Below are 16,328 nucleotides of genomic sequence, written 5' to 3'. Positions count from 1 at the left end.
AGGAAACTGAGGCCTAAAGAAGTTAACTGGCTTGCCCAAGGTCACACAGCCTAGGATTTTAGGATTTATATCAAATGTTTTTTTATGAACTCCCTTGAGATACTCTAGGCATGGTAAGTGGTGTTTCCTTGAAATAACATAGGATAAGGTGCAGAACCTTTCTAAAAGCAGTGTGAATCCTTGGATCCTGTGTTAACAGCTCTGAGAATCCTCAGCCCATCATGTTCAGACAGAGCTGGCCTCTTCTTAGGAACAAGATATGTTTAAACAGTATTACTGGTTTGCTGCATTTAGTAATTCTTTGACGCAAACCTTTAGGTACAGATTCTGTTCTCATTCCCTCATCATTTCATCTTTCTCTCCAAACTTACTCCTGTTCACTAACAGTACCACCATCCACATTTTGTGGCCCAAGCCACAAAACTGTGAGTCTTACATCTGGTCACCAAGGCCACGCTTTCTCCTCTTAACACCCCCAGAATAGTTTTACTTGTGCTGTTTCACCTGGGCCATTACAGCTGTCTCTAGTGCCTCCTGCTCCATCCCCTTTCAGTCTATCTTCTACATCATTTTTGGAGTGATTGTTCCAAAATGTATTTATTATTGTGTCACTCACCTGCTTAAAATCTTTCAGTGGCTGTGGGCTGTCTTCATTCTAAACTTTTTATTTAGCAGAGCATACAAACATTTTCATATATCTGCCCAGTGAACCAGGAGATGTACTCAGTCACTCTTCCATCTTTGCCTGTAGTCCAGCCAAACCAAACTGTGTGCAGGTCTCAGAGCATAATGTATTTTTTGCTATTCCAAGACCTTGTATTTATAATTAGAATGCTACTTCCTTACCCTATTTGTTTGACTCTCTTCTATTATTCCATATAAACTCAATATATTTTGTGATCACCAAAGTTATGGATGCTACAGTTTCCATAATTGGGCGAAATAAATTCCTGAAAGGTTGTTGGCAGGCACAGTCTCAAAATATCACCCCACTGATTAATTTCAAAGGAAAAAATATCTTTACAGTAAAGAAACCTAGTAGATACCACCTAATCCAAGTGATCGAATTTTACATCATTAATATGCAATAAGCTGCTATCATACAGCTCTTGATGTGATCCACCAAGAAGACACAACATAACCTATGAGAATTCACACCAAAACTGTTTAACCTAAATATAATAGAGGAAGAACAGCTATGAAAGTCCAAATTTAGAGACTTTCTGCAAAACAAATGGCTTCAATTCTTTAAAAAAATCCATGTCAAAAAAAGAGAGATTTATTTCAGACTGAGAGATTAAAGAAATATGACAACTAAATGCAATGGTGTAATACCCGACAGGATCTTGGATTTAAAAATAAAAAAGCTACAGGTAATTCCCTGGCAGCCCAATGGTTAGGATTCTTCACTTTAAGCCACATGGCACGGCTAAAAATTTTAAAAAGCTACAATATTATTGAAACAATGTGGGAAATTTGAATATGCAATATATTAGGTAATGGTATTTTTATCAATGTTAAATTTACTAAGTGTGATAATTATGTTTATGTAGAAGAATGCCCTTTATCTTAGGCAATATATGCTAAAGAATGTAGGGTAAAATGTCTTACTGACTGCAGCTTACTCTAGAATGGTTCAGAAAAAAAAATGTATGAATACATGTATGTATATATGGATGCCATATATGTATGGATCTATCTATCTCCAGAGAGAGGGAGAGAGAGAAAGCAAATATAGTAAACTGTGAATAATAGGTGAATCTAAGTGAAGGGTATATGGGTGCTTATTGTACTTACTATTTTATAGCAAGTAAACCTAAACATTGGACTCCCTGTTGGCGCAGTGGTTAAGAATCCACCTGCCAATACAGGGGACACAGGTTCGAGTCCAGGTCCGGGAAGATCCCATATGCTGCAGAGCAACTAAGCACATGCACCACAACTACTGGGCCTGCGCTCTGGAGCCCGTGAGCCAAAACTGCTGAGACTGCATGCCACAACTACTGAAGCCTGAGCACCTAGAGCCCATGCTCTGCAACAAGAGAAGCCACCACGATAAGCCCAAGTACCATAACAAAGAGTAGCACCTGTTCACCACAGGTAGAGAAAGCCCACGTGCAGCAACAAAGACCCAATGCAGCCAAAAATAAATAAATAAATTTATGAAAAATAAAATAAAAGTCGGAAGGGAAAACAGCATTTAAAATCAGCCTTTGGAAATGCTATCACAGTCTACCTTGTATGCTGTGTGAGGACTTCTATCCTTCATACTCTCATAGGACTCCATGCATTTCTTTATCATATTCTATTGTCTGTCTTCTTCGTAGAGTATTAAAGGAAATATCCATTTCTCCAGTCTGTCATTTGTTACTTGTGTGATCTTGGGCAAATTAGGTTCTCTAAGTGTCAATTTTTATATTTGCAAAATGGAGATCAAAATAGTACCAACCTATAGGGCTGCTGTGAGGATTAAATGAGATAATGCACGTAACTCATTTAGCACTGTGCTTGTCTTATATTAAGTCCTCAAAAAGGTAGGGTGTTATTATTACTATTAGTATTACTATTAGGTCTTTAGTCTCAGTATTCTCATGCCAGTATAATGCTTGGCTCATAACAGATGCTCAGTTTGTTGGATGAATGAATGAAAGATGCCCTGCCCTCTATTACCATTTTGTTGTTGCTGTTGGGCATCATGTAAAAAGAACTGGTACCTCAGGGAATGATAAAAATGGTTAATGCCAAGGAGAATTACAGCCTGAAAATTATAGACCAGTAGATCTTCGACTTCTGTGGGGGAAAGGTAGAAATCTAATCTCAGATTCTGTGGACTTGCTTTATGTAAACATAGAGGTAACCCTACTATTAGCCTATGGGAACAGTCCTTATTCTTTGCCTTGGCTGTTACTGCCCACCTCCCAGCCTGGGAACATACCTGTGTTTAGGCTTCAGGCCAAACAGTTCATGATCAAACCTTTGGTTCATCTTTTTTTCCAAAAATATATTTGCTAATGATTGACCACAAATCTTCCTCATAAAATATTGAAATCGAGAAGTCAACAACACATCAAAAGGATATCCATAATCTCCGACACGATTGAAGATCCAAGCCCCTCTTCTGGTGCTGAGGAAAACCTGAGGCATGGGGAAAAAAAATGTTTGTTTTTGCCGTTCTCTGACTCATTTCTCTGAAGGAATGGGAACCCAGTTTCTTCAAGATGAAGTTCAGACTCATTAGTCTGGCTTTTCATTCCCTGGTAATATATATATTTTTAAATTTCCTGCCATTTTCTTTTCAAACACTAAGCTTACAATTAAATTGGGGTAGTCACTGACCAAGACTCTGTCTTGCTCTGAACTACCAGTGCATTTCTGTTTAATGTCATTATGCCTCCCTGAAAAGCTTAATTCTCCAAAGCCTATTAATTTTTCAGATCCAGATCAAGTCTCCCTCCTCCATGAAGATACCACTGACTGTTCTGGCTGATAATTTTCTCTCCATCTTCTGAACTTCTCTAGCACTTGTCCCCTGTCCAACTCATTTAAAATCATGGAACAGTAAAGCTGAAAGCAACTGGACATCATTAATCCAAAACCTTCAGTCTTTATTTTGCCTTTGACATTGTTTACATTATTACAAAAAACTTACTTATATTGACATGTAACATTATATATTCTTATTTTATATCTTTCCAAATATGTTTTCTCCAAGGTGGGAGGTAGAGCATATACATCCTTTAGTCCCCTACCTATCATCAGCATCACTTCCTTGTATTGAGAATTGTAACCTGTAAATCGCTGTACTAGGTCCTTTATCTATTTTTTTATTTAATCAATACAACAACCTCTTGAGGTAGGTATTGTTATGTCCTTTATATGGGTGAGAAGAATGGAGAGGATGAATAACTTGCCTGAGGTCATATAGCACTAAGTGGTAGAGCTGAATTTCCGCCCTAAGTCTGACTCCAAAGCCTGTGCTTAAGTAATGTTTCATCGATTATTTAAGGGAAATACTGAAGATTGCAAGTAGCACAAAGGGAGCTGGTCCGTCTTTCTGTTATCTGCTGGCTAAAGTCCACATTCAGAGCTGATAAAAAGTTTGGTATTCAACTACCTGGCAAAAGCATCACTTTATATTATAAAACTCTCTGGAGATAGTTTCCCGGGTTGTAAGCTATATAAGTACATTGTTTTATGGTGTTTTGTCTAACATTTCATGTTAAACGGTGACCTGTCTATAGAGGGCTAATTATGTACTTCATACATATATTCTCACCGATGGTGACCATAACCGCTATCATAAATAAGCACTTTTATGTGTCACAATTGAAAGAGCCTGTGTGGTCTTAGAAATCAAATGATTTTATGTGCAGTCTAGATAACTTTTTAAATATAGGTTATGAGTAATGTAAATGCTCAGAGTTTCAGTTAAAAAATTCTCTATGTATAAAATAGTGACAAAAATACATACGTCACAAAGCTTTCTCAGACACAACCACCTTACCTCCACCTGCTCTTGCTGCCTTGTTCTTTGGCAATTTACAATTCTTCAGTGCTTGTAAGGCCCAGCTCCTCTATAACTGACCATTTAACAAGCCAATGGTATTAAAGAAAGCTCATGCCTTCGGTCCCCACCACATACCTGGTACATTCTTTTATCATAGCACCCACACACATTTTTACCCTTTATTGTTTATATACCTATTTCCTAATAAATGCTTGTTGAATTAATTCATGGAGTAATATATGAAATCAGTTTTGTGGGGATAGATGAGGATAGACCTGGGAAGTGTTACTGAATGGAGTTTGTGGGTAAAGTTCATTTAACAAAGTTGTGGCATTAAACTTCTATTTTTAAAAATAATTTAAAAACAATTTGTGGAGAAGCACAGCTTAGTTAAAGTTACTGAAGAACAGCCAGGCATTTATGTATTGCCAATAAAGTTGTGATTCAATAAAGACATGCATAACAAAATATATTCATGATGTCTGTTTCTAGGAATTTATAATGAAGATACTTTTTTCCCAGTTCAAAAGTTATGATACAGGGCTTCCCTGGTGGCCCAGTGTTTAAGAATCCGCCTGCCAATGTAGGGGACACGGGTTCGAGCCCTAGTCCAGGAATATCCCACATGCCACGGAGCAACTAAGCCCATGGGCCACAACTACTGAGCCCACGTGCCACAACTACTGAAGCCCACGTGGCTAGAGCCCGTGCTCTGCAACAAGACACTGAAATGAGAAGCCTGCACACTGCAACGAAGAGTAGCCCCCGCTCACCACAACTAGAGAGAAAGCCCGTGCGCAGCAACAAAGACCCAACACAGCCAAAATAAATAAATACTAAAATAAATAAATTTATTTTTTTAAAAAATCTATGATACAAAAAACAAATTAGGAAACCAAAAAACGTCAAGGACATAGAAATTCCTTTAGAGTAAATGTTATTCTGTGTTACCTAATTGTATGCAAAGGCTGGGGAGAGCTGCTTGCCTGTGCTACAATGTGGATGCTTTTCATTCTGATACCCATGTTGTCTTTAGAAGGATTAGACTGCTTCTGTTTTCCATTTGGGGAGTGAAGAATAATGAAGAGGAAAATTCCCCAAACATCCTATGAGTTAAAAGATTTCAATGACTGAGTACACTTTCCTTCAGATAAGAGTATAGCACTTCTGCTGGCCAACAGGTGATCCACACTCTGAATGCTGCATTCTAACAAGCTCTCCCAGCAATCACTTGGTCTTCTTAAAAGCCAGAGGCACACTCTGAAGAGACAGCTGAGTGAGATTATGAGCACAGTTTGTGATCATGACCAAATTCCTTAGTGTGAGGCCAAGTGAATGATGGGAATCTAACTTGTAACCTTGTCTCCATCACATCATCAATCATAATGTTGCCAACTGAGGCAGTGAAACCAAGCCCTGCATTTGCCATTGGCACTGATGGGCTGTGTGCAGGTATGCATACACTCTGCTGGGTCCACCTGCAGCTTCCTTGGTGAAGCAAAGTAAATAATTTACTAATTCAAACCTGCTTGGCTGTGTGGCTAACTTCCACAGCCAGATCGCTTCCAGAATTCCCAATGCCAATTATAATGACTCTCTTTCCAGTGAAACTCTCTGGATTCTTATAATCTCGACTATGGAAGTACTGTCCTTTGAACTTCTCAATTCCTGCAAGAGAAGGGAAAATTATTACTGGGTGATGGTTTATCTGATATCATTTGTTAAATCATTCATTTTTTTTTGCAGTGTGTAGAGTTTATGCATATATTCTCTGTATGTTCTCCTTTTACTCAGGTGCACTGTTGACTTTCTGAATATTTTTGCCTGTTTTCTTTTCCCATCACTTCAGAGTGGAACCTTGTGATTTCCTTATTATAAGTAGTCTGCTGAACTCAGGATCTGTTAGCATTTTAGACCCGTGGGCTCACAAATCCAAACTGCTTCAGAAAACCTCCATTCTCTTTTGTCTTTTCACCCTCTTTATTTTTTTTAATTGAAGTGTAGTTGACTTATAATATTATATCAGTTTCTGATGTACAACATAGTAACTTGATATTTATATAGATTATGCAATATACAAAGTTATTATGATATTACAGTCTTTTGATTATATTCCTTGTGCTGTATATTACAACCCTGTGACTTTTATTTTATAACTGGTAGCTTCTATCTCTTAATCCCCTTCACCTATTTTGCCCATCCCTCACCCCCTCTTTTCATCATCTGTAAATACTTACTTCCATTCTAATTGGAGTATATATGTTCTTATATACACTAAACTATACATAGAGTGCTTTTTTCCTCTCAGAATGAAAATCCAGGCCAAAGACTGTAATTAAACTCTTTCTTTAAGCTTTATTTTCTTCCTTAGAAACTCAATATTTCTGTTTATTTCCTTGATTGCTAAAAAAGCCCTCATTCAGGTTAAAGAAGATGTGGTAAATATATACAATGGAATATTACTCAGCCATAAAAAAGAATGAAATAATGTCATTTGCAGCAACATGGATGGACCTAGAGATTGTCATACTGAGTGAAGTAAGTCAGAGAAAGACAAATATCATATGATATCGCTTATATGTGGAATCTAAAAAAAAATGGTACAAATGAACTTATTTAAAAAACAGAAATAGACTCACAGATGTAGAAAACAAACTTATGGTTACCAGGGGGGAAAGGTGTGGGGGAGGGATTAACTGGCAGACTGGGATTGACACATACACACTACTATATATAAAATAGGTAACTGATAAATACCTACTGTATAGCACAGGGAACTCTTCTCAGTACTCTGTAATGACCTATATGAGAAGAGAATCTAAAAACGAGTGGATATATTTATATGAATAACTGACTCACTTTGCTGTACAGCAGAAACTAACACAACATTATAAATCAACTATACTCCAACAAAAATTAAGAAGAAAAATTCCGTCATTCAATCTAATGCAGATCAACTTTTATCCTTAAAAAACTAAAATTATTGTAAAACTAAATATAGAGCCTTCTAATTTTCCTCTAGTCCCCCAAATTACTGGTATCTCTACCTCCTAAATAGTGTTAATACAAGTTACCCCATCACCTTTCAGAAGAATATGCAGAATTAGGATAAGCTTTATTTCATCCCAAGATAGGAATCACTCAGACCACATTCCTCCCATTCTTTAGGGATCAGGTCACAGGCATAGTTCAAGTGTCTTCCTTCCTTGTAGGCTACTTACCAGGGAAGCTTTCCAAGGGTAAGTGAGCATTGGTGTGATGGCCAGTGCAAACCATAACTCCATCGAAGACATTCACCTCCTTTTTCCCTTCAGATACCGTGACCACCTCCCATTGGCCTGAAGTGGAGAAATCAGGCTGCTTCTTCACACTGCACACAGTGGTCTGAAAAGAAAAGGGGTAGCCACAGGGCACTATAACCACAGCCTATATAGTGGACATCTTCCCTGACAGGACTGTCCTTGCAGAGGGTAAACAAAGGGCTGATACCGCCTAACAGGCTCATGCAGGGGTATTTGATTTTCATACTCCACAAATCAGAACTTTTTTGTTTGGGGCTGTGGTCAGAGTGAGAAAACTTCCATGAGGCAAGCTAAATAAAACAGAGTTGGCAGACTAATGTTGCACTCTCCTCTGCTTCTAGAGAAGTGCAAATTACTAGTTCTCGTGGACCATACCCTAGGGCAATGTGATACTTGAATAAAGTTTGGGCTTCTCTTGTGATTCTGAGACACTCCATGCACGAAATGCCTATTCCTCCCCATACCCCCAGACATCCTGAGACCCTCTGATGCCTTCTTACCGCAAGTCCTGTTCTCACTGTCTGGCCTTAAACTTGTGACTGAGCTAGAGGGCTCCCTTTCCTAATAGAGTAGAGAAACATCTCAGTGGCTCATATTTTATGTAAATGAACCTCTCTGACTCCCATAAATGCCCATTTTACAAGTAACGATAAAGAAAGAAGGTGTGAGATGGGATAGTCAGTGGCACAGTTTTTAGCTTTAAAAAATAGTAATAAATATGGGTTACTCTACCCAGGTTAAGGAAACATTAAGAATGTGTTCTATGTGCTTCTGGGTTTATGACCCTAATGTCTTGGTTGACTAATAGAGATACCCCTCTTGTATACCCGAGCCATCCTATACTATTTATTGTTCCTCTCGATCATGTTCTTACTTTTACACAGGCTGGTGCTTCTGCCTGGATCATCCTTTTATTCTTTCTTCATTTGGAGATACTCACCCTTCAACATTTAGCTTGGGATTATCTCCTCTAAGAAAACCTTCCTGGTGCCTGATGCCTCATGCCCTGATGGGTTAAGCAACCCTCCTCTGAGCTGCAATGTATAGATTTCTGTGGCATTTATCACTAACTCTTCATTTTTAATAATTATATTTACAATGAAATTTCTCTTCATTTTTCTATCTCTATAACTAGACTGTGAAATCACTAATTTTTTTTGTTTTTGTGTCTTCACTGTTTAGTATGGTAACAAACCTCTTCAATAAGTGTTTAAAGAAGTGAAGAGAAGGACCACTAGGCTGTAAATGATTGACTTTGGAAGTCATCACTGGATATTGCCATTTTAATTTTGTTGTGAAAGAGAAAGAGGCATGATTTAGTAGAATGATCAGAAGGTAGAAGATTTGGGCTTTTTGCCAGCTGTCAGAGTATTGATTCTTTTATGGTCATGGTTTAGAATCATAGGAATATCACAGAAGACTTTACAGCAGGAAGGAACCAGTGAAGTGATCTAGTACAGGCATCTTGTTTTACAAATAAACTGAAGGCACATCGGCATTGAGGAACTTACTTGTCTGAAGTCACAAGTTGATTAGTGGTAGAGCAAAGACTAGAACTCAAGTTTTTGCTTCCCAATTCAATGTTCCTCCCTCTATGCCAGAGTTAACTTATTTGCTTCCTCGTAACTTTTCAATACCTACTTCACTGGGTTGTTGTGATCACATAAATAATGCACTGGAAAGTACTTCAGAAAGTATAAAAGGGCTAAGCAGCAAGTTGTGGAAACAGAAGGTTTTAAAGTTCCCATACCTGTCAGTTCCCCTCATTGTTTTATTGTAATCAAATGATATAGAATGAAGGCAATGAAATGAAGGTGGCTTCCTGGATCTGCAGTCAAAATACATAGAAGAGGGACCTTTCCATGAATATTTTGAGACACAGGGAAGACAAAGAGTGGATTCTGGATAGAATAGATACATGAGGATATCAAACCGATCTAAGCACTGGTAAATAAGACCAGTTATTCATTTACTTGACAAACAACTCAAAACACAGAGATACCCACGAAATTCCCTACCTTAAATCGAATGTACTTTAGAAGGTCAAATTCTTTGGCATACATCCTGAAATACTCCAGGACCTGGGAGTTGTGCATGAAGTTGGGATAGTGATCTGGGATGGGGTAGTCACTGAAGCACATCATCTCCTTAGAAGTGTTGATGACCACTGACTTGTAAATACTGGCCCTCCCTTCTTCAGGTTCTTCCTGCAGTAAGTAAAAAGCATTCATGGCAACTTGAGAATTAAGGTCATGGTTTATAAACAGCCAACAAACATTTGAAAATGTTTTCTGAAAGAAATGCCAATTTAAAAAGTCCCGGGCTTCCCTGGTGGCGCAATGGTTGAGAGTCCGCCTGCCGATGCAGGGGACACGGGTTCGTGCCCCGGTCCGGGAAGATCCCACATGCCGCGGAGCAGCTGGACCCGTGAGCCATGGCCACTGGGCCTGCGTGTCTGGAGCCTGTGCTCCGCAACGGGAGAGACCACAACAGTGAGAGGCCCGCGTACAGCCAAAAAAAAAAGAAAAAAGTCCCCTCCCCACAACCCTTCACATCTCCCAGTATTTGTGCCCTCGTGCAGTCTCCTCCCCTTGAATCTAAGTTGTCTTTATGACTTGCTTTTGACCAACAGCATGCAGTTGGGATGATACTGAATGGCTTCCAAGACTAAGTGATAAGTAATCTTGCAGTTTCTGCCTGAGTCTCTTAGAAAGCTTGCTGTGGTGGAAGTCAGCAGCCACGTAAGAAGTCCAGCTACCCTGAGACCACCATCCTGTGAGGAAGCCTGAGCTAGCCAGATGAAGAGCATGTTTGGGATAGAGAGATGTGCAGCCAGCCCCCAGAAGGTCTAGTTATCCCAGCTGACGTTCTAAATATGTGAGCAGGGAGGTCATAGCACACATCCTGTCCCAGCTGTCACCTGATTGCCATGACGTAAGACTCCAAGTAAGAATTGCCCATCTGAGTCTTTTAAATAGTATATATATTTCAAAGCCTAGGGAAGTTTCAAGAGTTTCATACACTTGCCACATTGTTCTCCAGGAAACACTGTACTAACTTACATTCTGTCCACTATGTGTTCCCATTTTACCTCGTTTTTACTAATTACAAAGACAATTACTCAGTGTTAGCAAAAATGAGGTGAAATGAGATCTTAGTACAATATTTTCTGGACAGCAATGTGACAAGAATATGAAACCCTTGCAACTTAGCCTTTTAAAGAAAGATTCAGCATTGTAGACAAAGATTTATGTTTAAGGATGTGAATGACAGCATTATTTATAACATAAAAATGAAATAAGCTAAATGCTGCAATACTGTGATTTATAAGAAATATATATTTGGTTATCCAGATGGTCGAAATATATTCTCATATATGGTCTTTTTCTACAGTTCCTGGCTCAGAGCTCCCAATACTCTCCTAATTTCCTAACTGTTGAGAGTGACATGAAGTGTCTTTTGTTATGTTAATATGGTGACCTTTAGAAAGCAACTAAGGTTGTGGGCTGGTTACCAATGGAGCAAACACTGATTAGAGGGTTGTAACTTTCAGTTGCCTATCCCCTGACCTCTGGGGAGGCGACAGGGGCTGGAAGTTGAATCAATAGCCAATGCCCAATGATTTAATCAATCATGCCTATGTCATAAAGTCTCCATAAAAACCCAAAAGAGTGGGGTTCAGGGAGCTCCCAGGATGGTGAACCGAAGAGACTAGGGGAGAGCGGTGTGCCTGGAGAGGGCATGGAAGCTCAGTGTCCTTTTCCTTATGTATCTCTTTCATTTGCCTGTTCCTAAATTATATTCTTTTATAACAAACCAGTTACCTAGTGAGTAAATGGGTTTCCTGTATTCTGTAGCTGCTCTAGCAAATTAATCAAACCCAATGGGGGAGGGGTTCGTGGGAATTTCTGATTTATACTCGGTTGGTCAGAAGTATAGGTAACAACCTGGACTTGAGAATGGCAACTGAAGTCCAAATCCCAGGAGGGGGTTGTTGGAACCTCCAATCTGTAGGTGGTTGTTCAGAAGCCCAGGTAATAACCAGGGCTTATGACTGGTGTCTGAAGTGGAGTCGAGGGTGAAGTCTTGTAGGACTGAGCCCTCAATCTGTGGAATCTGACGCTGTCTCTGTGTAGATAGGGATCACAATTGAGTTGAATTCTTGGACATCCTGCTAGTGTTTGAGAATTGTTTGCTGGTGTCTGAGGACCACCCGCCACCCACATACACACACTGGAATTGGTCTCAGAACCATTTAATGCCCAACAAAATACACTGTAATTTGAGAACCACTGCTCCAGATCCTTGCTACCTAAAGTACGATCTGTGGACTAGCAGCAGGGGCATCACTTGGAAGATTGTTAGAAATGCAGAATCTTAGGCCCCATCCCAGACCTACTGAATTGGAATCTGCCTTTTAACAAAATCCTCAAGTGATTCAGATGCATCTGAAAGCTGAGAAGCATTGCTCTAGCTGATATCAAACCCCAGTTCACTGTTCTTTCCCCATCAAGGTTAACTTCTTTGCTTCCTCAAAAACTTCTAATAACTACCTCATGGGGGTGTTGTAGTGATCACATAAAATAGCGCCATATCTACCCAGATTGTTATGTTAGCCTCTCACTGAGATATCATAAATGATGACTTTTCAACTCTACTAGAATTTTTTAAAATTGTTTTGATTATGGAAAATTACCTTAACCAATTTGGACCCCCTCTTCTCTTTTTATTCCAGAAAAAGATATATGGATGTTACTGAACATTGAATGGCCACAAAGGAGAGTGTTCCTTGGTTTTGCCCACATTAGAGATGATTTTCCTCCCATTTTTAGAGAAGAATTTTTCAATTTCAGAATCCTGAGTAGATCATTCCCATTTCTCTGCCCCATACTTCAAGATCTCATTCCCTTTGGCTGCTAATAATGTTTCTACAGGTCTCTTCTAATCTATCCTACCTATTTCAACCAAAGTGTTCTTTCTAGGGTATGGTTGTATCTCTGCCCTAATTAAAATTTTAGATGCTGCCCCATTTTCTCTAGTTTATATTTTTCAGCTTAGGATTCAAAGACCTCCATAATGTCTTAGAGTCTATTCTTTATCTCCCCAACTAGATTGTAGGCCCCTTGACTTGTATTCATGCTCTTTCCCACAGCATATAAAATTATAAATAGCACGTAGTAGATATTTAATAGATGTACATTGAATTATACTGAGAAAGGTACATATAGAAAAAGGAAATAAATTTCACAAAATGCATAACAAACTAATGAAATACATCAAAATTTATTACAAAAACAGTTGAATAAGATATTTTTATCTTATTCACAAAAATTTGCTGTAAGGAAAATTGCAAAATAATATAAAATCAAATGCATAGATATATTCATTTTATAGTATTTAAAATATCTATTAATTAGAAACCACTTAAAATGCCCCCCTCCCCCAATAGGAAAAGGGTTTAGAAAATTATGGTATCTCAATATGATGAAGAATTTACCTTCCACACCACTCCTTAAGTATCCTGCTAAATTCAAAGCAGATCCTGTCACCCCACTGCTTAATGGGCTCTACTGATTCCATTTGGAAAAGCAAATTTCTTATTTGGAAACTCAGCATATTTCACAATCTATCCCAATGCACCTTTGTATCTTCACTTAGTGCTCTCCTCAATTAATTTCAAGCTTCTGAGTCATTAAATTGTTGTTGAAACATTCCAGACTCTTTCACAACTTTAAACTTTTGTAACAATATAGTACTGCTTCTTCATTTGGAAAATTCCTATCTATCATTCAAGAGTCACATCAAATGTCATTTCTTTGATGAAGTATTTCTTGTTCTCTGCACTGAGTCAAATGCCACGCTCAACCTCCAAGCTGCCAAAACTCTCTGCTCAGATTGCCATCAAGGCAAATTAGAACACGCGATATTCTGCATTTGTTTCTATGACTGTGAGGTACCCGAAAGTAGGATTTGTGTCTTACTTTTTGCACCTCTGTCATCAAGACAGTACCTCATATATAGTGGATGCTTAATAAATGCTTTGAAATGAATTAATGAGTGAATTATAGTGATTGAATTTGGAGATACTTAAAACTATGATTTTGAAATCTGTATAGGAACACTGAAAATGGCCTATAACTTTAAGTGGAAAAAGTAATATTACAAAATTAAGGTCACATTCTAATCACCAAATATATAATATTATGTATGCCTAGGGCAATTGTATACCTATGTCTATCCATGTCTATATAATTATACATTGTATAATCTCTCCCCTGTTATATGAGTATATTTTAAATCAATAAAACTTCAAAGTAGGAAAAACAAATTGATTTATTAAGGAGGTAGGATTTTTTCTTTTATTTTTGTAGAAATGTTGTTTATACTACAACTTGATGATAAAAAACTTCAACAAACTAGGAATAGAGGGAAACATCTTCAATTTAATAAGGAACATCTACAAAATACCTGCAGCTAACAGCATACTTAATAGTGAGAAAATGGACAATTTCCCTCCCATAAAATTGAGAACAAGGCAAGGATACCCTCTCTTACAACTTCTATTCAACACTGCACTAGAAATCCTAACTAATGTAATAAGATAAGAAAGGAAATAAAAGTATACAGATTGGGAAGGAATAAATAAAATTATTTTTTTTACAGATGATATGACTGTCTGTGTAGAAAATCTCAAAGATTTAAAAATAAAAATTCCTGGAACTGATAAGCAATTATAGCAGGGTTGCAAGATACAAGGTTAATATACAAAAGTCACTTACTTTCCTATATACCAGAAATGAAAAATTGGACTTTGAAATTAAAAAAACAGTACCATTTATAATAACACTCCCCCCAAATTAAGTGCTTAGGTAAAAATCTAACAAAATATGTATGAGACTTATATGCAGATACCATAAAACACAGAAGAAGAAAAACAAAGATATGAATAAATGGAAAGATATGCTGTGCTCATAGATTGGAAGACTCAGTATTGTTAAGATGTCAGTTTTCCCAACTTGATCTGTAGATTCAACACAATCCCAATCAACATCTAAGCTAGCTATTTTGTAGATATTGACAAACTGATTCTAAAATTTATGTGGAAAGAAAAAAAGGCCTAGAATAGCCAACTTTGTCCTTACGTGTGGGCTGTGACTAGTGACTTTCTTGCAAAGAGTATAGTATGACAAGGGAGAAAAAAAGGAGCAACTTTAAAGTGGCAAACCCTGATAAACACCATCTCAAGCCAGGTCATCAAGGTTAACATCAATCGGTGTGATAAGTTTGATAGTGTGTACCATTGATACGATGTGATGAGAACAGCACCCTACCTCTAAGGCCTTCCTCCCCAAAATTCATAACCCCAGTCTAACCATGATGAAAACATCAGACAAATCCCAGCTGAGGGACATTTTATAAAATACCTAACCAGTAATCCTCAAAACTGTCAGAGTCATCAAAAACAAGGAAAGTCTGAGAAATTGTCACATCCAAGAGGAGCCTAAGGAGACATGACAACTACATGCATCGTGGTGTTCTGGATGGGAACACCTGGAACAGGAAATGGCTGTTAGGGAAAAACCTAAGTAAATCTGAATAAAGCATGGACTTCAACTAATAATAATGTATCAATACTGGTTCATTAATTAGGACAAATGTAAGATGTTAATAATATCTGGGCATGGGGTATATGGGAACTCTGTACTATCTTCCTAATAATTCTGTAAATCTAACACAGTTCTAAAATTCAAAGTTTACTTAAACATGTTGTTTGTACATAGCACGGTTTTTCAAAAAAAATTAAATTAATGAGTGGTAGGGTCCTTTTGGAACCAAGATGTTTGAGGGGGCAGGGGTAGACACATTCCTATCAAATTTGACTTCATTCAGTAGATATTTCTAAAGTCTCTCTGTAATAAAAACACTATATTAATGCTAAAAAATACAAGTCTTTCCCTGTTTTCCAAGGGTTCAAAATTTAGTACACAGATTGGAGTCATGCTTTCCACAGCAGGTATGTTGGGGTCACTGAGCTAAATGAATCACAGATCTTACTCCTGTGACAATAATCATATATTTGTATTCTTTTTCAAGCAACTAAGACAACAAAGTGTTATTGTGTGTCAACAAAAACCTTCAAGCCCTTCTAAACACCTGATTGGACCCTACGTAGGGTTCATCACTGTCAACTCACCATTTTACAAAAGAGAGTGAGGGCAGAGCAGTACTGGGTCAGTGAGTGGAAGAAGCAGCTTCTGCTCCTGCATTTTAGTTTTTCCTACCATCGGCGAATAATCTGCCCTCTAGAGATGTATCTTGATTCTATTTCCTGCCTAAGCACATGACTTGCATTGAGTAGGAAGTTCATATGAGAAAAGAGAGAACCAGGGACATAGGGTAGTATAATTGGAACTGAAGGGACTGGAGGCAATAGTAAGGGCAGAAGAAAGGAGAAAAATGACTCCCCTTCAGTGGGAGGAGTGAGAACAGTGTGGATCTTCTGTTCCTTTGACAGACTC

The 16,328-nt window shown here is 38.1% G+C and overlaps 1 protein-coding gene across 3 annotated transcripts in view; it reads right to left on the bottom strand.

Annotated features, from left to right (window-relative positions):
- Window positions 1-16,328, bottom strand: part of LOC137219229 (flavin-containing monooxygenase 5) — a 77,016-nt gene that overhangs the window by 18,861 nt on the left and 41,827 nt on the right. For all 3 annotated transcript variants that reach the window (XM_067727499.1, XM_067727501.1, XM_067727500.1), the window contains 4 exons: window positions 9,828-10,016; window positions 7,729-7,891; window positions 6,033-6,175; window positions 2,936-3,135 (listed from right to left, as the gene is read on the bottom strand). In XM_067727499.1, coding sequence (XP_067583600.1) covers window positions 2,936-3,135; window positions 6,033-6,175; window positions 7,729-7,891; window positions 9,828-10,016 — 695 coding nt within the window. The remainder of the gene's footprint in view (window positions 1-2,935; window positions 3,136-6,032; window positions 6,176-7,728; window positions 7,892-9,827; window positions 10,017-16,328) is intronic.

This window comes from Pseudorca crassidens, chromosome 2 (assembly GCF_039906515.1).
Source record: "Pseudorca crassidens isolate mPseCra1 chromosome 2, mPseCra1.hap1, whole genome shotgun sequence".
NCBI classification, from domain to species: Eukaryota; Metazoa; Chordata; class Mammalia; order Artiodactyla; family Delphinidae; genus Pseudorca; species Pseudorca crassidens.
The sequence above is the reverse complement of the archived record's forward strand: the minus strand, read 5'-3'. Positions and strand labels throughout refer to the sequence as shown.